This window comes from Rhinoderma darwinii, chromosome 1, assembly GCF_050947455.1.
Source record: "Rhinoderma darwinii isolate aRhiDar2 chromosome 1, aRhiDar2.hap1, whole genome shotgun sequence".
Taxonomy (NCBI): domain Eukaryota; kingdom Metazoa; phylum Chordata; class Amphibia; order Anura; family Rhinodermatidae; genus Rhinoderma; species Rhinoderma darwinii.
The window spans coordinates 539,478,054-539,505,620 of NC_134687.1; the positions used below are offsets into that span (position 1 = coordinate 539,478,054).

General features: G+C 42.5%; 1 protein-coding gene across 2 annotated transcripts in view; it reads right to left on the reverse strand.

Moving 5' to 3' along the window:
* Positions 1-699: 699 nt before the first annotated feature.
* Positions 700-27,567, reverse strand: part of POLR3G (RNA polymerase III subunit G) — a 31,823-nt gene continuing 4,955 nt past the window's right edge. The window contains exons 3-7 of one of the 2 annotated variants that reach the window (XM_075854854.1): positions 15,729-15,797; positions 13,343-13,408; positions 6,709-6,770; positions 4,268-4,402; positions 700-1,749 (exon numbers count right to left, since the gene is read on the reverse strand). In XM_075854854.1, coding sequence (XP_075710969.1) covers positions 1,666-1,749; positions 4,268-4,402; positions 6,709-6,770; positions 13,343-13,408; positions 15,729-15,797 — 416 coding nt within the window. In that variant the 3' untranslated portion in view covers positions 700-1,665. The remainder of the gene's footprint in view (positions 1,750-4,267; positions 4,403-6,708; positions 6,771-13,342; positions 13,409-15,728; positions 15,798-27,567) is intronic. The other variant, XM_075854855.1, reaches the window with a different exon arrangement.

Here is a 27,567-nt window from a genome sequence, read left to right on the forward strand (position 1 = left end):
ATAAAACGAACTCACCAGAATTACATGGCTGAAAACACCACTATTTTTTACTTAAACCCAGCTGACTGTTCCACAGATGGTTTTGGTGCGTCACAATAACAATTTGAATAGTTATTTAGCACAGAATAGCTGAATTGAATATAGGGGGTGTTGCAGGGATTTGTCCTCACTCTGACAGTCTTTCTGTTTATCTGTGTCACAAGCACCATAATTAAATCCACTGTGATTCAATGTTGTTACACAATGAAACATTAAAAACTATTTGAAGACAGACTGTTTATTACACACACCAGTATCTATGCATATTTGGGCCTGTTCACATCAGCGTTGCTTTCCGTGAGGAGTTCCGTCAGAGTTTTCTGTCGGGGGAAGCACCGTAGCTTTCCTAAATGTCAAATTCTATGAGTGGATGTCTCATGGTACTCATTTGCACACCAAATTCAGGCTAGAGATCCCTCACCAAAATATAGGCATAGGCCCTCATTTATCAAGTGAATTACGCCTTTTTACTGTCCGGAAAATTTAGGTACATGACTGTTTTTCACAAAAAAATTTACTTTTTTCGCTTTTACTTTCCCAAAATGGGGACGGGGCTTAGTAAAAGGGGCACAGACACGTATTTATTACAGGAACAAAAGAAAGAGAGGATCCAGCGATGAGTGATATATGTGGGGAAACTGTTTTCACTTTATTGAGATATAAGCAAAAAAGCTCTAAAGAACACCAGGAGGAATGACAAGGTGGTAGGGATGGCAAGTAGATGAAAGCCTACGCGTTTCAAGCACTGGCTGTGCTCTTATTCATGGCTAGTTCGAGTGAGCTGCTACAAGCAGTGAAGGTAAATATATCCTGAAACGTATGAGAGGCAGTGCCTAAATAATGACAACGCCCTCGGGTATGGTAATTTCGGGTGGGAGGTCAGACACCCGTTAAACCATAGTAAAGAAACGATTAATCGATATATGGATGAAACTAATAAAGAAATACTGGATGAGTCAAAAGATAGGGGCCAAAAACAAGGGCAGTATGGTAATATATATGATAATAATTATGTAACGTAATAATGACAGGATAAGATATTTATAATACTCTCAGCCAGCAAATTAAAATGGAAATTTATGGCTGCTCAGACACCGTAAATTTCACTTTAAGTTGCACAGACAGCACAAGATACAACTAATTTATGAAAAAACGTGTCTTTTAATAAATTACTCACATACTTCAGACTTATGACTAAGACTGGCATATGAAATGCCACTCTTGGTACATCTGGCCCATAGTTTATGTATATGTCCCATATAGAATACACCATTTACACTTGAAAGGTATGCTATCCAGTACAATGTATTACCCATCCACTAGACCGGTGATGTCAGACCCCCACGATCACTAAAACTTCACCAGCACAAGTAGGCGTTTATATGGAGCAGCGTTTGAGCATGTGCGCTGCCGCTTCATACAACTCTATGGGAGTAATAGGAAGAGCCAACCGCTCTTTAAAAAGGGCCTTGCATAAATTCGTCTGGTAAGACTACCGCATTCAGTGCATTGTATTTTATTTGAAATATTTTTATAAATGGTCTAACAAAAGTGTAGTACAGCTTCCATTTAGAATAGAAAATAAATGAGTGATCGTTTCTGTAGTGTGCATGCACCTATGCAGCTTTAGTAAGTGGCTTCGTCCATGTTGTCATCACTGGCAGCAAAATCATCTCCATCTTCAAAATAGGAAGCAATATAGTCATTTTCCTATGAGAAATAAAAATGTTGGTTTAGAAAATATGGAATTTAAATGAGCATCGATTTACACACAGCAGAAACCCTTTGTCTTTCAAACTAACGGTTTTCACTTGGCATTCCCTAAAGCCACCAACAATTTAATTAAAGGGGTTGTCCGTTACGAATATACATTAATAGTCTATCCTTAGGACTGATCCCTGGAACCCTTACCGATTAGCAGAACGAAGGACCCGCAGTAGTCCATTGAGCTTGTCCGTACATGCGGTTACTGTAAGCTGGGTACTATAGCTTTGCGGTGTCCATTTCAAGGAGACGGCGCTACGACGCTAGGCACAGCCGCATGCAGCTGCACCTGGATAAACATTTTGCGGAAGTGGCTCTCCAGAGAGCACTCCGGACCCTTTGTTAGACTAGTTTATTGTGTACCTTCGGGTCGGACCCCCACCGATACCATATTGATGGCTTATATTAAGGATGGGCCATCAATCCATATTAATGAAAAAACTCTTTAAGCCATTAGAGAGGCTTGGTCAGTAGTTTAGTAATTTCCAATCTCCTAGCTAATTTGATAGGCGCTGTCACACTGAATGCTAGTGAAAATAGTGTCCCAAAACATTTTTTATGATCTTAAAAGTCATGAGCCCAAAAGGGCAACAAGTGTCAGCAGGTCCTGTGTCGGACACGCAGGATCCACCTGTTATCGATCACATCTAAGTTATGAACCATTGACACGAAGGACCCGCTGACACTGAACCCGTCAGTCCCACTAACCTGATGGACTCAGGTCTCAGCGCTAGATACAGCTGCTCTGTATACAGAAATCAAAACAGCTGTATCTCAAAAAGTAAAAATTGTTTAATAAGGCTCCGTTCAAGTGTGCGTCAGGGCTCCGTTCAGCCGTTCCGTCAGAATGGAACTCTTGACAGAATCAAAAGCGCAGTCGACTACGGTATAGATTCAGTCAAACGACGGAACCCTTGCACAACGGAGACAAACGCAAACCATTTGCACCGGATCCATCACCTCTAAAATCAATGGTGATGCAAACGGAAACCTACGGTTTCTGTTTCAGTCAGGGCTCCGTTCTGACGGAAAGCTCAGATGGAACGCCTGAACAGAGCCTTAAAATGTAATTACAAAGTTGCACCAAACACACTGATTTTTATAGAAAAAAAATATAGAAAAATTCAAAGGTGTACATAGCGCTTTTCACGTAATCTGAACAGGGTTTAAAAGGGCAACAAATTGTAAATGTGCACTATAAAGGCACTGAATTCTGTGCCCATTTGACATTTATTAACACTTTAGTGCCTTTCAGTGCCACCATGGTGCCCATTTGCCACTTATTGCCCCTTTAGCGTCTTTCTGTTTGGTGGCCCCTTAATGCCCACTTGCCATTTACTGCCCCTCTAGCCTTTAGCATCTTTTGTCACTGGAGAACAATAACGGAGCAAAATGGCAAATGGGCATCAAGGGGGCACTGAATAGAAGGATACTAAAGGGGCAATAAGTGGCAAATGGGCACCAAGGTGGCACTGAATCCTCTGTCCATTTGCCATTATTGCCCTTTTTAGAACCCAATCAGTTAACACATTCAAACAAAGTCCAGTCAGTGACTTACCTGCTGGGCTTCTGGTAAACACGGCCTGCTGGTGTTGGAACCGCCCTGGAGAAAACGTTCCCTCTGTCTCCACCAGCCCTGGAAACGCACAGGAAGCGCGTGGTCTCCTCCCTGTCTTGCGTCCTGAATGTCATCATCACGCCTGTCTCATCATTCAGGATGCAGGACAGGGCAAGAGGACGAGCAGTGGCCGGGGCACGTGGCAGCCAGTATGAGGTCGGTTCAGCAAGTGAGTGGCACCTGACCCGCTGGCATCCCGAGTAGTGGCCCTGGCGCGGGGCATGGACTCCTGGTGGCGCCCCCCTTACAGTGCGGCGGGAGGCGCACTGGTCGCACGTACCTAAGGCCGGCCATGGGAGCATCACTTCAAATTAGACATATCTCCAGCCACCTAGAACAGCAGTTCTGGTGTCATATGAAAGAGGAGAATCTAGTCTTTCATATGATACCAGGATCGCAGTTCTGTGACACACACAACAGGAGGTATCACCAGTTAAACACACAGTCGTGAATGGAAGCTGTATACTATATGATCACACAGTGTTGCTGGGCAGGGAAGGGGGAGAACCTGTATGCGGATTGGACAGCGTCATACAGAAAACATTACACCGCCCGCAGTGAAAAGAAAGTGTCACCTCCTATTTGGCTATTAGAGCCACATTAACATATTTAGAAAGATGCTCATAACTTTGCAAATAATAACCGTTTTTTTTTTTTTTAAACAAAATCACACTGTAGTTAGCAGCAAAGCGTCTATTAGATTAGTTAGGAGATAGGGAATTAATAAACTGGTGACAGTGTTTCTTTAAGGGAAATTATCTATTACTTTATAGGTAGATAATAGAGAAAAGTCCAGAAAAGTGACAAGAAGAGCATTGTAAAAAATACTGCATATGAAGAAATTACTTCCTCATTTTCTTCCTCTTCCACATCTGCTTCAACTTCCTCTTCTTCATCATCCTCTCCTTTCTTCTTCTTCTCTTTCTCTTTCTCCTCATTTTCTTCATCAGATTTTTCATCATCACCTTTTTTCTCTAGTTCCTGTTATCAACGAAAGAACATATAGTAACCAACAAAAGGTTATGTACCAATAATCAAGAGAGCTAGCAAAATACTAGGCTATACAATACCAGCTTCAGGGGTGTCTTAAATAGCACCCCAAAGTTGTCTAATTAGAGTCCTGGGAAGTACATGTGTCCCTCTAGATGTTTCTTTACATTGCATATTTTTCACACTGAATTATTTCTTTAACTCGTTTACACACAGGGTTTTATAAGCTTCCTGTAAGAGTAACACGGATAGGCATAATACATTAAAAAAACTGCAGTATTCACTCTAGCCATACTATGATGGGAAAACCCTTTTTAGCAAGTTATCATAAAAAAAATAAAAAAAAATAACTGGTCAGCTAAACCAATATATGCAAAGAGCCTGTATATTCGAATTACATTCTTAGGCTGGATTCACACGAGCACATTATGTCCGTAATGGATGGAACGTATTTCGGGCGCAAGTCCCGGACCGAACACAGTGCAGGGAGCCGGGCTCCTAGCATCATAGTTATGTACGACGCTAGGAGTCCCTGCCTCTCCGTGGAACTACTGTCCCGTACTGAAACCATGACATGATTACAGTACGGGACAGTTGTCCGGCAGCGAGGCAGGGACTCCTAGCGTCATACATAACTATGATGCTAGGAGCCCGGCTCCCTGCAGTGTATTCGGTCCCGGACTTGCGGCCGAAATACGTTCCGTCCTCTACGGACCGAACATGCTCGTGTGAATACAGCCTTAGAAGTGCAGTCTTTATACCAGACAGTGTACAGTACTACAAAGCAGGAAAAATGCAACTCTCCCAGAATGCAGTGCAGCACTGCTCGGTGTCTGTAGATAACTGGTTTCAGTAGTAACCAGCAGCATTGTGAATGTAGATCTGGACTAGAACACAGGCTATAACTCAAGATCAGTACAAGCAGTGGTATAACTAAAATTCATGGGGCCAGAAATGCCAAGAAAGCCCCCCTCTCCCTGCTACAATGGTCGGGATCAGAGCTAGCTACGATACTGGCCATTTAACTCCTTAGATGCGTGGTCAAAAGCGATTGCAACACCTAAGGGGTTAGATAGAGGAAGGGGGCTCCCTCTGTCCACCCATCAGCGCCATCGTGACACGATCACGGGGTACTGATAGGTTGCCATGGCAGCAGGAGGCCTAACTAAGCCCCCCCCCCATGTTTGCAATGGATGTAGACCTATTATAGAATTGGCTACCTGTCTGAATAATACCGACAGGCATAATACACTGCACTACGTAAGTATATTATGCAAGCGATCAAAAGATAGCATTTTTAAGTTTTAAAAAATATATATTTTTTTTTAAAAACCCCACTAGAAATGAAAAATGAAAACACTTTTTTCCAGTAACAAATACTTTATTATAGGTGAAAGGAAACCAATAAAAAAAACAAAAAAAAAACACAACATCTAAACAAAAATCCGTAACAACCTGTGGTATTAAAAGTATCACATTACTTTTCCAACACCGTGAATGCCTTTAAAAAAAATAAAAAAAAAAAATGCTTTGTTTCTAGAAAGTTACCATGATGATCTTTCCCCACAAGAAGAAACAATGTTCTTGTATCCAAGTGGGTTTCCTTTGCTATTGCTGTGGCTGTAGTCCTGCCCATGAGTGCAAGATAACATATCTACACAAACTATAATACCGCGTTCAAAAGTCAACCAACATAGTAACTTGTTGAATCTATAAAGCTTAAAGGGGTTGTTCACTACCGCACAACTGATGACCTATCCACCGGATAGTTCATCAGTATATCATCGGTGCGGATCAGACACCCGGACCCAGCACCGATCAGCTGCTCCGGTGGCCTTCGGGCACCGGATGTTATTGCCCATTAGGCGATGTACGGAACCGGAAGCAGCCCGAACGGCTTAACGGTGCAGGGTCCGTGTGTTGGACACCCACAGATCATGTACGGATGACCTATACGGTGGATAGGTCATCAGTTGTCTGGTAGTGGACAAACCCTTTAAGGCTTGCTCCCTCAGAAATAAAACTTGTGCTTATTGCACGAAGGTGACTGCATTATACTATTATACCATTATAATTCTGGCGCATTTATCTCCCCAAATATATTTATGTGAGGTTTTAGAATACCGTATTTTTAAATTTGTTGTGACCACGATATTGCTAAAAAATGTCACATTTTCCCTATAGGATTATATTGAAGTCTTATGTGATAGGATTCACTCTCCTTCTCGTAGGAGTCTGTACCCCTAAATCACAACAGATTTATGTCATTCTAAAATCGGCAAATACGTGAAACTCACCTCAATTTTCTTCAGAACATCCACATTGGTGCCGGGTTTAGCTGCTTTGGCCTTTTTTTCAGCTGATAACATGGATAATACAAGAATGGATAAAGTAATAACTCCTCCAGATGAAACCCTACCCTGTATTACAGTACAAATTGGTATCAAAAGGGCATTGTAATAGTTTACACCTAGACATTTTTCTAATTTTGTTTAATATTGTGCTTTTGCTGCAAGTCAGAGAACTCTGAACCGAAGGCGTGGCAGGTTTACCCCTATATCCTACAAACTGATTATATATATATATATATATATATATATACAGTGAAGGAAATAAGTATTTGATCCCTTGCTAATTTTGTAAGTTTGCCCACTGTCAAAGACATGAACAGTCTAGAATTTTTAGGCTAGGTTAATTTTACCAGTGAGAGATAGATTATATAAAAAAAAAAAAAAAGAAAATCACAGTCAAAATTATATATATTTATTTGCATTGTGCACAGAGAAATAAGTATTTGATCCCCTACCAACCATTAAGAGTTCAGCCTCCTCCAGACCAGTTACACGCTCCAAATCAACTTGGTGCTTGCATTAAAGACAGCTGTCTTAAATGGTCAACTGTATAAAAGACTCCTGTCCACAGACTCAATTAATCAGTCTGACTCTAACCTCTACAACATGGGCAAGACCAAAGAGCTTTCTAAGGATGTCGGGGACAAGATCATAGACCTGCACAAGGCTGGAATGGGCTACAAAACCATAAGTAAGACGCTGGGTGAGAAGGAGACAACTGTTGGTGCAATAGTAAGAAAATGGAAGACATACAAAATGACTGTCAATCGACATCGATCTGGGGCTCCATGCAAAATCTCACCTCGTGGGGTATCCTTGATCCTGAGGAAGGGGAGAGCTCAGCCGAAAACTACACGGGGGGGAACTTGTTAATGATCTCAAGGCAGCTGGGACCACAGTCACCAAGAAAACCATTGGTAACACATTACGCCGTAATGGATTAAAATCCTGCAGTGTCCGCAAGTTCCCCTGCTCAAGAAGGCACATGTACAGGCCCGTCTGAAGTTTGCAAATGAACATCTGGATGATTCTGAGAGTGATTGGGAGAAGGTGTTGTGGTCAGATGAGACTAAAATTGAGCTCTTTGGCATTAACTCAACTCGCCGTGTTTGGAGGAAGAGAAATACTGCCTATGACCCAAAGAACACCGTCCCCACTGTCAAGCATGGAGGTGGAAACATTATGTTTTGAGGGTGTTTCTCTGCTAAGGGCACAGGACTACATCACCGCATCAATGGGAAAATAGATGGAGCCATGTACCGTAAAATCCTGAGTGACAACCTCCTTCCCTCCACCAGGACATTAAAAATGGCTCGTGGCTGGGTCTTCCAGCATGACAATGACCCGAAACATACAGCCAAGGCAACAAAGGAGTGGCTCAAAAAGAAGCACATTAAGGTCATGGAGTGGCCTAGCCAGTCTCCAGACCTTAATCCCATCGAAAACTTATGGAGGGAGCTGAAGAGCCGAGTTGCCAAGTGACAGCCTCGAAATCTTAACCCCTTAAGGACGCAGCCTAGTTTTGGCCTTAAGGCTCAGAGCCCATTTTTCAAATCTGACATATTTCACTTTATGTGGTAATAACGTCGGAATGCTTAAACCTACCCAAGCGATTCTGAGATTGTTTTCTCGTGACACATTGGGCTTCATGTTCGTGGTAAAATTTGGTCGATATATTCAGTGTTTATTGGTGAAAAATTGCAAAATTTAGAGAAAATTTTGAAAAAATTGCATTTTTCAGAATTCAAATGCATCTGCTTGTAAAACAGACGGTTATACCACCCAAAATAGTTACTAGTTCACATTTCCCATATGTCTACTTTAGATTGGCATCGTTTTTTGAACATTCTTTTATTTTTCTTGGACGTTACAAGGCTTAGAACATAAACAGCAATTTCTCATATTTTTAAGAAAATTTCAAAAGCCTTTTTTTTAAGGTACCTCTTGAGTTCTGAAGTGGCTTTGTGGGGCCTATGTATTAGAAACCCTGATAAAACACCCCATTTTAAAAACTAGACCCCTCAAAGTATTCAAAACAGCAGTTATAAAGTTTTTTAACCCTTCAGGCATTTCACAGGAATTAAAGCAAAGTGGAGGTGAAATTTGCAAATTTCATTTTTCTTGCTGAATTTCAATTTTATTCATTTTTTTTTCTGTAACAAAGAAGGTTATACCAGAGAAACACTACTATATATGTATTGTCCAGATTCTGCCGTTTTTAGAAATGTCCCACATGTGGCCCTACTGCGCTCGTGGACTAAAAGACAAGCCCTAGAAGCAAAGAAGCACCTAGTGCATTTTGAGTCCTCTTTTTTATTAGAATATATTTTAGGCAGCATGCCAGGTTTGAAGAGGTGTTGAGGTGTCAAAACAGTAGGAATCCCCCAATAGTGACCCCATTTTGTAATCTACACCCCTCAAGGAATTCATTTAGGGTTGTTGTTACCATTTTGACCGCACATTTTTTTCACAGCACGTATTTGAATTGGGCTCTGAAATGAAAAAAATGTCATTTTTTCCAATAAAATGTCATTTGTGATCAAAATTTCTTATTTTCACAGGGAACAAAATACCCCATTTTGTTGCCCAATTTGTCCTTAGTGTGGCAGTACCCCATTTGTGGTGATAAACTGCAGTTTGGGCCCATGGGAGGGCTCAGAAGGAAAGGAGCGCTATATGTTTGTTGGAGTCCAGATTTTGTTGGATTGGTTTTCGGGTGCCATGTCGCATTTGCAGAGCCTCAGAGGTATCAAAGCAATGGAAACCCACCAAAAGTGACCCCATTTTGGAAACTACACCCCTCAAGGAATTCATTTATGGTTGTTGTTAGCATTTTGACCGCACAGTTTTTTCACAGCACCTATTTCAAATTGGGCTGTGACATTAAAAAAATGTCATTTTTTCCAATAAGATGTAATTTTTTACCAAAATTTCTTATTTTCACAGGGAACAAAATACTCAATTTTGTTGCCCAATTTCTCCTGAGTGCATCAATACCCCATTTGTGGCAATAAACTGTCGTTTGGGCCCATGGGAGGCCTCAGAAGGGAAGGAGCGCTGTGTGTTCTTTGGAGTACAGATTTTGCTGGTTTGGTTTTCGTGTGCCATGTCGCATTTGCAGAGCCCCAGAGGTATCAAAGCAATGGAAACCCACCAGAAGTGACCCCATTTTGGAAACTACACCCCTCAAGGAATTCATTTATGGGTAATGTGACCATTTAGACCCCATAGTTTCTTCACAGAACTTATTTGAATTGGGCTGGGAATGAAAACAAAATTATTTTTGTCAAATAATATGCAGTTTTGGCTGAAAATTTCTTATTTTCACAAGAAACAAAATACCCCATTCTGTTGCGCAATTTGTTCTGAGTGCCGCAATACCCCATTTGTTGTGATAAACTGCCGTTTGGGCCCATGGGAGGGCTCAGAAGGAAAGGACCACCATTTGGCCTACTCGGGATTTTCTAGTGCGAAGTCATGTATGCAGAAGCCCCTGAGGTACCAGTACAGTTGAAACCCGCAAGAAGTGACCCCGTTTTAAAAACTACACCCTTAAGGCATTCATCTAGAGGTGTAGTGACCATTTTGACCGGAGACCTACACCCCATAAACTGTAATGTGGGTTCTCCCGGGTATGGCAATACCCTACATGTGGCTGTTATCAGCTGCCTGGACACACAGCAGGGCCCAGAGGGGAAAGACGAGGGGGGATAAGCTGTGCGGAGTGCATCAGGGTAAGTAAAATTGGGGTAAATTATAAACCAAGGGATGTATGATAAATTTTAAAACACTTTCATACAGAGCTCTGGTTATTCGGGACACGTGTCACATTGATATATTGTGTCCTCCCTTATCCCCCTCTTATAGCAGACTTTGCACCTCTTTTGACTTTTTCCCTTCTTGCCAGTTTGGGGAACTTCCCCTGGAAAGTGTTGCCCTGGTACGATGCGTGTGGGCTCGCTTCCACAAGTACTGGGTGCCCCCCCTTCTTGGTCCCTAAAGATTAGGTTCTTGATAATCACCTCTTGAAATTCCAGGAAAGTTCCCGTCTGGCCTGCACATCGACGTAGCACGTACGCATTGTACAAAGCCATCTGTATGATGTGCCCGGCCAGCTTCTTATACCACACCGCATGGCGCTGTAGGGCTTCAGGGCTTGATCTTACAAGTCCATCACTCCCATGTACCTATTGTAGTCCAGGATGCAGTCTGGTTTGGGGGTGGCCTTTCCTTCATATATCCTAAACCTGTAGGTATACCCTGATGCACTCTCACAGCTTATACATCTTCACGCCATACCTTGCCCTCTTACCCGGCAGGTACTCGCGGAATTAAACCCTCCCTTTAAAATGTACCAGGGACTCATCAATAGAAATACACTTCTCGGGGGTGTATGCTTGGGAAAACCGGGCACTGGAACGGTCTAATAGGGGTCTCCGTTTAGACAAACGGTCAAAACTGGGGTAATCTCGGGGTGGGCACGGCTCATTATCAGTATAATGTAAGAAGCGAAGTATTGCCTCATTTATTTATTTTTTTAGGTTCCAGTTCAGTTCTGAAGTTGCTTTGAGGGGCCCATATATTAGAAACCCCTATCAAATACCCCATTTTAGAAACTAGACCCCTCAAAGTATTCACAACAGCATGTAGAAAGTTTATGAACCCTTTAGGTGTTTCACAAAAATTTAGAGCAAAGTAGAGGTGAAATTTACATTTTTTTTGTCAGAAAATCCTCTTTATACCATTTTTTTTATAACACAAAAGGATTTATCACAGAAACGCAACTTAATACGTATTGCCCAGATTCTGCAGTTTAGAGAAATATCCCACATGTGGCCCTTGGGCGGTAATGGACTGAAGCGCCGGCCTCCGAAGCAAAGGAGCACCCAGTGGATTTTGAGGCCTCTTTTTTATTAGGCACCATGTCCGGTTTGAAGAGGTCTTGTGGTGCCAAAACATTGGGAACCCCCCAAAAGTGACCCCAATTTGGAAACTAGACCCCTTGAGGAATCCATTGTAGTTTTCTTGGGGTGCATGCGGCTTTTTGATCAGTTTTTATTCTATTTTTAGGTGGCGTGGTGACTAAAAAACAGCAATTCTACTATTGTTTTTTTTTCGTTTTTTTTTACAGCGTTCACCGTGCGCTTTAAATGACATATTCACTTTATTCTGCGGGGCGATACGATTACGGCGATACCAGATGTTTATAGTTTTTTTTTATGTCTTATGGCGTTTGCACAATAAAATACGTTTTGTAAACAATCATTCACTTTTTGTGTTACCTTATTCTAAGCGCCATAACGTTTTTATTTTTCAATCAATAAAGCCGTGCGAGGACTTATTTTTTGCGTAACGAACTGTAGTTTTGATCAGTACCATTTTTAGGTACATGCGACTTTTTGATCTCTTTTTATTCCATTTTTTGGGAGGTGAAGTGACCAAAGAATTGTGATTGTGGTTCGGTTTATTATTATTTTATTTTACGGCGTTCACCGTGCGGGATAAATAATGAAATAATTTTGTAGTTCAGGCCGTTACGGACGCGGCGATACCAATTATGTATAGTTTATTTGTTTGTTTATATATTTTTATTAATAATAAAGGACTGATAAGGGAAAAGGGGGGATTTTTACTTTTATTACTTTTAAATCTTTTATTTTCTAATTTTTACACATCTTTTTTTAACTTTTTTTTTACTTTATTACTTTGTCCCACTAGGGGACATGAGGGCAGGAGGCTCTGATCGCTATTCTAATACACTGCACTACATGCGTAGTGCAGTGTATTAGAACTGTCAGCTACTCACTGACAGCAAGCATAGTGGGTCCTGACTTTGTCAGGACCCACTAGGCTTCCGTCTATGGCATAGCCGGACGCCATTGTTTGGTGTCCGGTTGCCATAGTCACCATCGCCGGCCGCTATCGCGTAGCAGGCCGGCGATGGCAGCTTAACCCCTAAAAAGCCGCGATCTCTATAGAACGCGGCTTTTAAGGGGTTAATCAGCGGGGACACAGCGATCGGTCCCCGCTGTAGGAGCTGTGACAGCTGCTGAACAAGACAGCAGCGTCACAGCTCCTGTATGTGTCGGGAGGACGGCCGAAACGGCCGTTACTCCCGAGACGTACTATTACGGCATGGAGCGCGAACGATACAGCTGCCATGACGTAATAGTACGTCAAGGAGCGGGAAGGGGTTAATGATTTACAGATGATCTGAAAAGAGGAGTGGGCCAAAATTCCATCTAACATGTGTGCAAACCTCATCATCAACTACTAAAAACATCTGACTGCTGTGTTTGCCAACAAGGGTTTTGCCACCAAGTATTAAGTCTTGTTTGCCAAAGGGATCAAATACTTATTTCTCTGTGCACAATGCAAATAAATATATATAATTTTGACTATGTGATTTTCGTTTTTTTTTTTTTTTTAATATAATCTATCTCTCACTGGTAAAATTAACCTAGCCTAAAAATTCTAGACTGTTCATGTCTTTGACAGTGGGCAAACTTACAAAATCAGCAAGGGATCAAATACTTATTTCCTTCACTGTATGTGTACAGCTCATTATTTATAAACGTACTGAGGTTTAGAACTTTCTTTCTTTTTTTCTTGACGGTTTGCATTTCTTTTGGAAGTAGTCGCCAATCTGTCATTGAAAAACAAATTATAAATACAAATAAAGTCAGGCTCAATGAGGAAATTATAATTAGTTTCTAAAATTTCTAAATTCTTTACTTTGAACTTCAGATTAGTGACAGTTTGCTGATTAAGGCGATGTTCACACAGAGCGGATACGCTGCGTAAAATTATGAAGCGAATCCATCCTTGAACCCGGAGAGAATTCCGGCTGAAAAACTGCACTATGTTGTGGTGCAGATTTTTAGGCAGAATCTCCACTGCGGAAACCACACTGGAGAAAAAAAAAAAAAAAAAGAAGGAAGAACTATACTAACCCTCAGGCATTGTCATAGCGAGGTGTACCTCTGCTCTCTGTGCAACCCGGCCTCCTGTGATGACGCTGCATCCTGCGATTGCCTGCATCTGTCACATAGGATGAAACGTCACATCAGGGGACCGGGCTGCAGAGAGAACAGAGGGATGTATTGCTGTGACAACGCCCGGGGGTAAGCATAGGCTTTTTATTAATTTTAAACAAAAAGCGTTTTTTTTTCTGATTTGCGGTTTTTGCAGCGGAATCAGTTTTTTCACCGCAAAAATCGCAGCATATGCTACAAAAGGGCAGCGATTCAGCAGCATAAATTGACATGTTGCGGATTTAAAAAAATAAAAAAAACACTAATTGTGAATGTTTTCGCAGCCTATTTTTTCCGCAGTTTGTGCATGATATTTGTACAAATATCATCTACTTTGCTGCTACTGTAATACGATGTGGATTTTCTGCAATGAATCCCGTTGCGTAAAAAAACACAGCTAATCCGCCCTGTGTTAACATGCCCTAAAGTATGTCCACATGCAGCATAAATACGGAGGAATTTTTATGTCTTCGCAGGAAAAATTTACATGATGCAGATTGAGAATCCACACCGCAGGTCAATTTCCAAATTATTTTCTGTGAGGTTTTTGCCACAATGTGTGGATGAGATTTGTTAAAATCTCATCCACTTTGCTGCGACTGTATTATCCTGCGGAATCTCAACATGGAAAATCAGGACAGAAATTCTGCAGTGTTTATGCGGTGAGTGGACGTAAACTTAATGAGTAAATTGCATTATAAGAACTTCCTTAATGTACAGTCTGCATTATAGAGCAGAGAATGTCGTAGAGTTCACATATTGCAGATTCGATGCAGATATTCCCAATTCTAATTAACACGCTGCAAAATATTTTCGCAGAAAAAAAAATGCTCAATCGCTTTTTTTTTTCTGAGGAAAGGACATTAAATTAAAATTTCACCACTTTCAATGTGTGGGTGAAATCTGTGGCAAATCTACATGTAACTATGTCTACTATGTTCACACAACTTATTTTCTGCCGTTTTTTCAGGCCGTAAGTGCCCCAAAAAAACATCTGAAAATACGGGGGCTGAACGCCTCCAAACATCTGCCCATTGATTTCAATGGGGAAAAACGGCGCTCCATTCCAAGGAGGCGTTCTTAAAAAAAAAAACGCCCCGTAAAAAAGTGCATGTCACTTCTTGTGCCATTTTTGGAGCAGTTTTTCATTGTCTCAATAGAAAAACAGTTCCAAAAACGTCCGTAAAAAAAGCATTAAAAGACGCTTGATGCATAAAAAATGGCTGTAAATCAGAGGCCGTTTTCCCTTGAAAACAGCTCCATATTTTACAGTCGTTTTTTTGTTAAGCGTGTGAAAATTGCTACGGCTTAGATTTCATTGTGTTTAATTTTGAACGGATTTTCAGTTGCACAGGTTTCTGTAAGGGTGTGCAGGGGTCCTAAGGGTGTCGTCACACGTGGCGTATTTGCCTTGAATTTCCGCTGTGGAAAACTTTACAATGAAAGTCTAAGGGAAAGATATTCTGCAACGCAAGAAATTGAGAGATCTGTCTGAGTTACGGAAATTTTTTTCTTCCATAGGCATACATTGCAAAGGCTTGCACCGTGTATTCTTGCTCTGCGGAAATACAGGGCATATATGCCAGGTGTGACTGCACCCTAACAGATGTCGCCACAACGTCACTTATTGCTTCTGACGTGTGATGTTTAACGTCTGCCTGGCAGATGCAGGGAGAAGCCCAATCCCAACCTAGTGCAATAGTTAGATGATCCCCAAAAGCAGTTTCCTCATAAAACCTGTCGCACTGAAGAGGGCACTCCTGTGGCTTGCACACACCATTATGGGACCTCCTGTGAATTACTTTTAAGAGTGGTAATGCAAACAATTTATGGATACTTAATACACGAAATGAGGGAGTGGGGGATGTTACATGACAATGGGGTGGCGACACAGTGTACCCATTCTCATGTTCCTTCCTAATCCAGCATTACCTGGTGTCCAGACAGCAGTACGTTTCTTCTCTGCTTCCTGCAGATACTTTGCACTGTACTTGTCAACATCTGAAACATAAGTCAAAATTTTTTGTAGGAGAAAATCGGTGTATAGTATTCAAAGATAATAGTCAGTTTCTAGTGAGAACCTACACAGTATTAACTGTACTTTGGTCAGCTTGATCACCCCTCTCATGGCATCCGTATCTTCTTGTTAAAAATGTGGGAGGCAAAATCTAATGGGTCAACAAATGCAAAAAAAAAGTAGCAGCATTCTTCACTCTTGTTTCTTGATGAAAAGGTGTAAGAAGTGCAAAGCAACTCCCACTCTCCCATTAATTCCTCCAAGGTCACCAGCTAAAAATAGAGCCAGGAGTCAGTAGGGGGACGATTTGACCAGTAAACATATTTTTATAAATTCCTTCTGATGGATTGTCTTTTTACAGCATATTCCCACTGTTGAATGAATGCTGATGAATGTCCATAGTAATCCTTAAATGGACACTAACTTCACAACTAATTTAAATCTAATAGTATACCGGATATTAAAATTTAGTTGTTTTAGCCATGAAAATTGTGTGTGAAGTTACTGTCACTAGGTGTCTCCCTTCCTGTAATCTGCTGTCCACCCACTGTTGTCAAGAATTGGCTATCCCTGGTTACAGAGCAGAAGAGACGGCTGCAGAAGGTAGTTGTGTCTCTTCACTGCCTGGCTATAACTTTCTATGGAGCGAAGAGCAAAGAGTGTGTGTCAGCAACACATGCTGTATGTAAGTCTATAAAAGGGGAATCCAGTGCTGGATTCTCAGCTACACTGCTCATTATTGCTGTATCGTCTACTCCATATACATACGTGTTAAAAATAGCAGCGAGTTTCAAAAGCAAATAAAAGCGCAAAGTCATTAATATAACTTTTATTTGCCTAAATGCGAATGCACTGGAAATACTACCACATTCAACTCCATTGCGTTTGTGTTAATCCTTTACAGAAGAGAAAGAAAAAGGAAATTAGGCGGTTAAAAAAAATATGTTTCAGATTGCACTTTACTGAACTAGTATTTAGTGGCATAACCATGGTTTCTGTGAAGTGCTTGACATCTGTGCTGCATGGAGTCGACCAACTTCTGGCACCTCTGAACAGGTATTCCAGTCCAGGAAGATTGGACCACAGTTCTTCTACATTTTTGGGTTTTGCCTCAAACCACATTTTATACGTCACCCCACATGTTCTCTATGGGATTAAGGTCAGGGGATTGAGCTGGCCACTCCATTAGGCTTTGTTCGCTTACTGGTGTGTTTTGGGTCATTGTGTTGAAATACCCATTTCAAGAGCATTTCTTCTTCGGCATAGGGCAACATGATCTCCTCAAGTATTTTGATATATTCAAACTGATCCATGATTCCTCGTATGCGATAAATAGGCCCAACACCGTGGTATGAGAAACATCCCCAGTTCACGATTTTTGCAGCACCATGCTTTACAGTCTTCACAGTGTACTGTGGCTTGAATTCAGTGCTCGTGGGTCGTCTGACATACTATCAGTGGCCACTACACCCAAAAAGATCAATTTGGCTTTCATCAGTCCCCAAAATGTTGCGCCATTTCTCTTTGGGCCAGTCAATGTGTTCCTTACTAAATTTTAACCTATTGAGGACATGTCTTTTTTTCAACAACGGGACTTTGCTAGTAACTTGGCTTCACTTAATCATCTTCTGATTGTAGCCGTTCTCACTGGTAACTTCAGATATTCTTTGATCTTTCTAGAGGTGATCATTGGATGAGCCTTTGCCATTTTGGCTATTTTTCGATCCATTTGAACAGTAGTTCCCGCTTCCTTCCGCATCTTTCAGGTTTTGATCACCACTTCAAGGCATTTGAGAATTTTAGCTGAGCAGCCTATAATTTGCTGCACTTCTCTATAGGTTTTTCCCTCTCCAACAACTTTTTATTCAAAGTACGTTTTTCATCAGAACAATATCTGGAACGACCCATTTTCCACAGTATTTCAGAAGGAAATGCACTATAACCAACATGTGCAACATGCAGAATAAGCGGCATGCATGTCCTAATTGTTGGTTCTGGTTTTTTTTCTACTACACTTACAAGTAAATTATTTGCCATGTAGGAATATCACTTGTACCAAAAACATTGATTTATCAGGTTAATGATGTTGGACTGCTTTTATTATTTTATTTTTTTAACACTACTGTGTATATAGACATTATAGAGTCTATATACACACATACATGTATATAGACAGTAGTGTGTGTATATATAGATAGAGATAGGAGAGCAGGATTCACCTCTTCTATGTGTGCAGTGTATAGAAGATATAGCAGATAGTGGTCTCTGAGCTCTTGGGCAGAGCCTGAGAATAAGGGTATGTTCACACACAGTGTTTTCAGACGCCTCGAATTACGCCTGAAAAAAAATGCCCCTAATACGCCTACAAACATCTGCCCATTGCTTTCAATGAGTTTTACGATGTTCTGTTCCCACGAGGTGTAATTTTACGAGTCGCTGTCAAACGACGGCGCGTAAAATGACAGCTTGTCAGAAGAAGTGCAGGACACTTCTTGGGACGTTTTTGGAGCCGTTTTTCATAGACTATTGAAAACAGCTCCAAAAACAGGCATAAAAAACGCTGCCAAAACGCCGCGAAAAACGTGAGTTGCTCAAAAAACGTCTGAAAATCAGGAGCTGTTTTCCCTTGAAAACAACTCCGTATTTTCAGACATTTTTTTGTTAAGCGTGTGAACATACCCTCAGAGATTTAGCCTGCAGAGGGGAAAACTGCTAAATAATGTCACATACAAGTCGTATAATGGCCACAAATAGTGTTTTTCGGCCTAAGAATAATCCTCTTAGCTGTCAATGTGAGTAGATAAATAATTCTACCAATTTCGATTTCAGTTGATTCTAACTCCGAATTGAAAACAAGAATCCATGGATTTAAAATTGCAGGTTGATCCAATACAAAGTTTATAATGACACTATTATTTGCAAAAGTTTCTAGACCTGTGGCCAACTCCAAATAGAACACCGAAGTCCAGCCTTAGGGAATGCATATTTTGGGCATATGTCGGTGGGGCATCGTTTCTCTAGAGTTTCTCGGCTTCCAATAGTTTTAGGTATAAAGCAAACATTAAAGGCCCCGTTTACTCTAAAGTTAATTTTCCATTAAAGTTCCCTTAAGGACATACCACGTACATGCACGTGTTAGCCGTTAAGGGGAAGTATGGAGCGGGCTCACGGACTGAGCTCGATCCATACTCAGCGGGTGACTGCTGTGTTCTACAGCTGACACCTCACCGCAACGTGCGGAATCAAAGATCAGTTTGATTCCTCCCATTTTCTGTTCAATAAGTTTTGAGGTTTTGCAGTAAAAATAATAGGTAAATGCGAACATTTTATGCACAAGATTGACAGATAGAAGTGAGCTTCATATGATAAAACAAATTAATATAAGGGAAAAGGAAATGTAGGAAGAGAGAGAATCGAGCAAGAAGCTGAGATATGAAATCTCTTTATGATAGGCCGGCTGTGGCAATGTTAAATCATCATATAGGGATAGGGTGGATGGTCCCTTATAGAACACCCTATATATCAAATCCCACTTTGCAAATGATGTAAAGTAAAGCTTTATGAAAAGCCAAGTGGGAATGGAGAGGGATTGTGAATTGATATAACTCTGAGTGACATATTGTGTTCAAACCGCAACAGATAGTATTTTGCCGTATAGGCAAGTGCTGGAGTAGATAATGACAAACAAGTTAGAAGTGAAGTAACCTGGAAGTCAGAATAGATCAATACAAATTTTCCCAACAGACACACTGAGCGCAGGGTAAACACGCACACTTGTGTCCTCTAGGAGACTATAGTAGCTTGTTACATAAAGCTTGAACGCTGAACATAAAGATCGAGTAAACCGAACGGCTATATTCTGACTTTCAGGTTACTCAAAACATATAACTTGTTTGTCATTATCTACTCCAGCACTTTCCTATACGACAAAATACTATCTGTTGCTGTTTGAACACAATATTTCACTCGGAGTTATATCAATTCACGCAGTGGCGTAACTACCGCTATAGCAGCCGTAGCGACTGCTACGGGGCCCGCAACATGAGGGCGCCCGTGTCACCCGCCGGCACGGGCCCCCCCATAGCCGGAGGCTCCACTAGCAGCTGCTATGGCTGCTACACGCGACACCACTGAAGGGGTTGTTCCTACAAAACACATGCATCCCCTATCCACAGGATAGGGGATACATGTGTGAAAGCTGGGACGCCCAGCGATAAGGAGAACGGGGGACCGAAAGTCCCCCGAAGTTCTCCATGACAAACCTAGGACTTCCGGGGTCTGTCTGCAGCTCCATAGAAATGAATTGTGCACCTTTCATTTTTATTGAACTGCGCAGACACCGGAAGTCCGAGGTTTGTCATGGAGAACTTCGGGGGACTTTCGGTCCCCCGTTCTCCTGATTGCTACCAGCGATCACACATGTATCCCCTATCCTGTGGATAGGGGATGCATGTCTTTTGTAGGACAAACTGTGGGCCGTTTTTTTTTTTGGGGGGGGGGGGGCTATATGGCGTTATCTACAGGGGGCCTGTAAGGCTTTATCTACAGGGGGTTGTGTATGGCGCTATCTACAGGGGGGCGCTGTGTGGTGGAATCTATAGGGAGGCACTATCTACAACAGGGGGTTGTGTGTTACCCAGCGGAGGGGGGGCCCCAGTCAAAAGTTTGCTATGGGGCCCAGTCTTTCCTAGTTACGCCCCTGAATTCACGATCCCTCTCCATTCCCACTTGGCTTTTCATAAAGCTTTACATTACATCATTTGCGAAGTGGGATTTGATATATAGGGTGTTCTATAAGGGACCGTTCACCCTATCCCTATATGGTGATTTAACATTACCACTGCCAGCCTTTTATAAAGTGATTTAATATCTCAACTTCTTGCCCGATTCGCTCTGTTCCTACACTCCCTTTGGTGTACATCAGGGCAGTTAAACAAGAAGCTCAAAGATCCCAAAGAGGTGTTTAGCACTTATGATACAACAAATAACCGGAACAGGTATCAGAGTCTCGGTCAAACATAGTAATAACAAATGATGGCAATAAGCAGTAAAAGGGAGAGAGAAAAAAAAAAAAAAAGGGGGAGGGGGGAGGGTACGTGGGTAAGTCAGTCTGAGAGCCAGGAAAAGATTGCAATTCTGTAATCGTGGTGGCAGGTAGGTGGGGGTAGGCATAGTTGGTCCAGGGGCGCCAAAGTTTCTCAAACCTGGTAATCAAATCATGAGAAGCTCACCTGCATTTTAATAAAAATTTGATCCATTCTTGATTTGACGTCAGCAAATGTAATTGAATGTTTTTTTCCAAGAACGGGCTATGGTCATTTTGGCTGCTAGAAGAATGTAGGAAAATAGGTGTGTGTGTGTGTGTGTGTGTGTGTGTGCAGGAGGTTTGAGATAAAGGAGTGCAAGTTTGGGATCTTTGCGAAGAATTATACCAAATAGGCTCTGGATGAGACCAAATACTCTGCTCCAAAATCTGGTGAGCTTAGGACAGGACCACCATATGTTGTACAGGTCACCGGGTGAGGGGCAACCACGGAAACCGGAGGCAAGATAGTCCCTAGCCGAATTGCACATGCATTTCCTACCTAAGTACCACGGCATCATGACTTTATAAGCGGATTCCATAATTGTTGTGTTAATGGAGCAGTGTGAGACCGTACCCCAAATAGCATGCCAATGTGCGGTTTCAATAGTTGTCCCCAAATCTCGATGCCATTTATCAACGTATGTATAAGTAGGAGGAGTTGGATTACTGAGGAGCCATTTGTATAGTATGAATATTACACCTCTAGAGGTCGGGCATGTTTCGCAGATTCTCTCGAACTGAGAGTAAGTGTTGACATCAGCTTGGTTGCGGAGGAGTGAGGTAACCGAGTTCTTGAGCTGCAGATAGCTGAACAACTCACTACTGGGGATGTTTTTAGAAGTTTGAATATCACAGAATTAGAGAATCAGAGAATGGGTAGGTGAGAGAAGGGGATGAACCATCAAAATACCATGAGACCACCGCCATTTAAAAGACTGATAATTGTCTGCTCCTGGGGAGAAAAGGGGATTATGCCATAAGGAGATGAGAGGTAAATGGGGAGAGATCAGTCTGCTAGAGTATTTAATATTTTCCCATACCGATAAAAAAAAAATGTGTGGGGGTGGGGGTCAGAAGGGTAGAACATAAGTGGGGGGTATCCATGGCAAACATTGGATGGGCGAAACTTCCGGAATGTCCAGGTACACCCAAAGGGGCATGTTCGCAGTTGTATGTAATTTAGCCAAGGGTGCAATCATAGCCGCCTGGTAGTATTTAGAAATATTTGGAACACTTAGTCCTCCATCATGTTTCAAGGAGCATAGGGTGGACCTGGATATCCTAGGACGTGTGCCATGCCAAATAAATGAAAAAAATGTGATTTTGAAGGAGACGTAATATGTGTGGAGGGACTTTAATTGGCAAGGTTTGAACAGATATAGAAGTTTGGGGAGGAACCGCATGAATGCGCCCAATCCAGGAAAGATACATAGATTGCCATGATAGTAAGGAAGAAGAGAAGGTGCGGATGATGAGAGTATAATTAGCAGAGTATAGTTGGTCATAAGAGTGGGTAAGGTGAATATCCATATCCAGGCACTCTAGTGATTGTTTAGCCCATTGAAAGGGGAAATTGCTACAAAGCAAATGTAAGGCCTCAGGGGACAGATTAATGTTTAGTGCTACAGATATTGTGGGAATTATAGTGAGGCCAGATATTGAGGCAAAACGGGAAAGGGTGATCATTAGGTTGGGAAGGGAAAGAATGGGTTGGGAAAGTAATATTAGCATGTCATCGGCAAAGAGGGATTGTTTGTGGTGCATGCCCGCCAATTCCAATCCCCAAATATCTGGATTTTGACGAATCATCATAGCCAGGGGCTCAAGTACTAAGACGAATCAGATAGAAGATAGAGGGCATCCCGTTCTCGTGCCGCGCTCGATAATAAGAGGAGCGAAATGATAACCAGCATAGCAAAACTTTGGCTGTTGGGGTAGAATAGTGGGCATGCACCCAAGACAAAAAGTGTTGTTGAAAGTACGATTTTACCAAGGCGAAATCCATGTAGGACCTGGAAACTGTATCAAAGGCCTTTGGTATATCAAGTGAGAGAAGCATTTCTTTTATGAGCCATATGGATCATGGATCAAGTAACTCACCTGGTGCAGTCGCTAGTCTGTCTGCCAGGAACAAAGCCAGCCTTGTCTCCATGGATAATCGCATCGAGGAAGCGGTTAATCCGGGTTGCCAATATTTTGACAGGAGTTTAATATCAGAATTAAACAATGATATTGGCCTGTAGTTGGCAATAATGATAGTGTCTTTTGGGGGTTTGGTTATTATCGCAATATGGGCATTAAGTGTAGATGGAAGAGGAGCAGTGCCAGCTCTAAAGGCGTTAAAGAGTCGGGTTAAATGTGGATTTAATAATGTTGAGAGTTTTTCATAATACAGTAGGGTAAAACAGTCTGTAACAGGGGACTTAGAGGGCTTCAAGTCCTTGATGGCTTCCCGAACCTCTGTTTCAGAGATCTCAGCCTCCAATGTGTCAAGGTTGGAGGGCGAGATCTCCGGAAAGGTCAGGTTAGCGAATAGGCGCACCGCCCTCAATGAATCAAATGCAGGAGGAGAGGAATACAGGTTGGAGAGGAAGTTCTGAAATAGGGATGTAATTTTACTATGGTCAGCCGTTATAGTACCCTCGGAGGTTCTCAAATTAATGAGCTCCCTTTGTGAGACAGGAACCCTCAATTGATGAACCCGGCGCCTACCTGGTTTGTTACCTTGAGGGCGGATTTACACGAACGGGCTTTACGTCCGTGCAACCCGCGTGATTTTCACGCTGGTCGCACGGACCTATACAAGTCTATGGGGCAGTGCAGACTGTCCGTGGTTTTTGCGCAGCGTGTGTCCGCTGCCTAAAACTCACGACAGGTTCTATATTTCGGCGTTTTTCGCGCATCACGCACCCATTGAAGTCAATGGGTGCGTGAAAATCACGCGCACCAAACGGAAGCACTTCCGTGGGACGCGCGTTACTCGCGCAAGAGCAGTAAAAGAATGAATGTAAACAGAAAAGCACCATATGAACATGACACACGGAGCTGTCAAGTGCCTTTTGCGCACGCAAAACGCCGCGGTTTTTGCATGCACAAAATGCACACGCTCGTGTAAATCCGCCCTTATTTACACGAGCGTGTGCGTTTTGCGCACGCAAAAAACGCAGGGTTTTGCGTGCGCAAAACGCACTTAGCAGCGTGTGTCATCAGTGTATGATGCGCGGCTGCGAGATCGCGGCTGCCATCATTTTGACACTCCGTTTGGATGTTTGTAAACAGAAAAGCACGTGGTGCTTTTCGGTTTGCATTCAGAGTTTGACAGCTGTTGCGCGAACCACGCAGTTCGCACGGAAGTGCGTCCGTGCGACCTGCGTGGTTTTCACGCACCCATTGACTTCAATGGGTGCGTGATGCGCGAAAAACACAGAAATATAGAACGTCGTGAGTTTTACGCAGCGGACTCATGCTGCGCAATACTCATGGACTGTCTGCACTGCCCCATAGCCTAATATAGGTGCGTACGACACGTGTGAAAAGCACGCGCGTATATTACGCTCGTGTAAATTATGCCTTAGAGTAATAACGTTGCTTAGACCATCAAAGTTTTCTTTCAACTTGCTCTGTCAAGAGATTGTTCAGTTCGGGTATGTTCACACTGCCGTAAATGCCCGAAAAAATCGGAAGCAGAATGCCTCCAAACATCTGCTCATTGATTTCAATGGGAAAAACGGCGCTCTGTTCCGATGGGCAGTTTTTTTATGCGGCCATTTTAAAAAACGGCCGGACACTTCTTGGGACGTTTTTTGGAGCAGTTTTTCATGGACGATTGAAAAAAGCTCCAAGAACGGCCGTAAAAAAGCAGCGAAAGTCGCAAGTGGTTTAAAAAACGTCTGAAAATCATGAGTCGTTTTCCCTTGAAAACAGCTCCGTATTTTCAGATGTTTTTGAGTTTGTGTGTGAACATACCCTTACAATTTAGTAGCTTCCATAGAGTTCTTGTTGGCATTTTCCGTTCTCTGGTTTTCTTTTTAATGAACCCTAAGCAAATGAGGGTTCCTCGCAATGTGGCTTTATGAGCTTCCCACAATATAATTGGGGAAAATGTGGACCCTACATTGAGTTCAAAATATTCCTTCACGGCGTATTGAACTTGTGCGAAAGGGAGTCATTGAGGCGCCAACTAAAAGAGTGCCGCCGTGGGACTAAAGGAGAAACCTCCATAGGGTTGTGGTCACACCAGGGTGTGCTTAAACTTTTAGCTCTAGAGCAAAGTGGCAAGGATCTTTGGGAGGTGAAACTGATCAATGCGGCTAAAGGAGGAGCGAGAGCAGGAATAGAAGGTGAAATCTTTTGTTGAGGGGTTGAGTTTGCGCCAGATATCATGGAGATGTAGCATATCGTTAAAATCAGAAAAGGGTGTATGGGGTGTAGATGCACCTGGGGCTGAGGATTTGTCCAAGGAGGGGTTGATTATGAAGTTTGAGTCACCCATGACCAGTAAAAATCCTTGGCGATGGGTGTCGAGGAGTTTAAATAAGTGAGAGAAAAAGTGTGTCTGGAAGTCATTGGGGCCATAATAACCTACAAGAGTCACATCGACATCATATAGCGCTCCCACCAATATCACATAGCGTCCAGTAGGATCAACAATTTCCTTGGTACAGATAAAAGAAGATTCCTCCCAAAGGCGAGAACTATTTCTCGTCTCTTCTCGTGGGCGTAAGCACCATGGAAGATCGGGAAGATCGGGAAGTGCAAACTCAAATATTGTGGTGTTGGAAAATCCAGTCTCCTGAAGGCAAATGATGTCGGCGTGGCAAGTTTTGTAGAAGTGGAAGGCCTTTAAACGTTTGTGTGGGGAGTTAAAGCCCTGGACATTGTGGGAAATTATTTTCAAGGTAGGCGGAGCCATATCAGGGGCCGAACCGAAACTATGCTAATCGCAGACTGACAGAGGGGTTTAGGGAAGGGGGGGGGGGAAGAGAGAAAGGGAAGGAAGAGGAGAAAAAAATAAAAAAGGGAGGAAGGGGAGAACATATGTAAATCAAAGAACATGGTGTGCCTGGAGAGGCAGAAATAGGTTCAATAGTATGGGGAGTACTACTTTCAATTGTGGGGGTCACCAGCACCTGGACACAAAGGTGCAGTAACACTGGTTGAGGTGAACATCAAAGTCAAACAAAAAAAAGTTAATGGAAGGAGAGAGGGGAAGAGGCTGAATTACTTCAATAAGCATGGAATGATAACTAGTAAAGTTATGAGTGATTCAGAAGTTGGTCAAATAGAGTAAGTGGTGTGAACGGGCAAGGTTTAAAATTTGTAATTTGGGAAACAAAATGCTACGCGGATAATGAGCTAGAAGCAAGTGATTTTGTACAATAAGTAAGGAAGGAAGCATACTAGGTACAGTGAGTATGTGCTATAGACTTTGCAATGGTGAACGTAAGCTAGAGGTAAACAACAGCATAAACATTAATACAGCAGGCCAGACACATGGTACAACCAAGTGGCGAAGTAAAATGTGTCTGGCAGGCTGGACAGTGGGTCAATAAGTGTTCAATAGTGAGAAAGCAAAAGGGAGTTATGCACTACATACATAAAAATATAATCAAGACTTTAATGGTGGTGTCATGGAGGAACATACTATAAGATCATACATAGAAGTACAGAATAATGATTTAGAAACAAAGGCATAGAACAGTAATTGTACGAGGCATGTCCCCTTTCATTGCCAAGGACCATCTGGGTTCAGTAAAGGATACATGGCTCGACTTGGAAATCAGTCCAGATGCAGAGGAGACTGAGTGGGTTCCAGAGTCTCTATCGGGTGACGAAATAAGTGTGGGTCTTACAGATGCATGCAAATCGCCCAAATCTGGATAGAGGGACAGGAGATCCTGAGATAGCGCCCAGAGATTAGTGTGGGCAATGGATAAACATAAGTCTGACTTGGGTGAAGGGAGGTCAGTCAGATCATAAGAAAAGAGTGTACAATGATAGGAGTAAAAGTACTTATCCATCAGGTAGGGTCGTCCTGGGATCTGGTCACGATGCTTGGTCTTGTGGTGGTCCACAAGGATTTGCGAGGAGGCACTTTGTCTCAGATGGGGCGAAGTCGGGGGCCATCACGAGAGGATTGTTGGCTCGAAATATCTGCAGATGCAGGCAGGAGTTGAACAATAGTTGCTTGAGGTCATCAGCCGTGCAAGACTAGTAGGATTATTGTCCAAGGAGAACTGGAGCTTATATGGATGTCCCCAGCGGTATCAGATCTGGTGCTGTTGAAGGACGGCAAGGAACGGTTTCATGCTGCGTCTTTTCTGAATAGGAGATAGGTGGGCAAATATTTGGTACTCGTGGCCCTGGAATATCAGGATGGATGCGGCCCCGGCTTTCTGTGTCAGGGTTTCCTTGGTGGCATAATAGGTCAGTTTAACCACTATGTTGCATGGCTTACTGTCTGATCTTTTAGGGCCGTGGATCTATAAACGCTGGTCCACCTCCAACCTATTAGGAGATTTTGTGCCAATTCTTGGAAGAGCACCGTAATAGAGGAGTTCGGGTCCTCATAAGATTCGGGTAGGCAAATGATCCGAAGGTTGCCCCTATGTGCACGGTTTTCAAAGCCCTGTAAGTACAGCATTGCAAAATCTAGGTTGGCCCTCCGG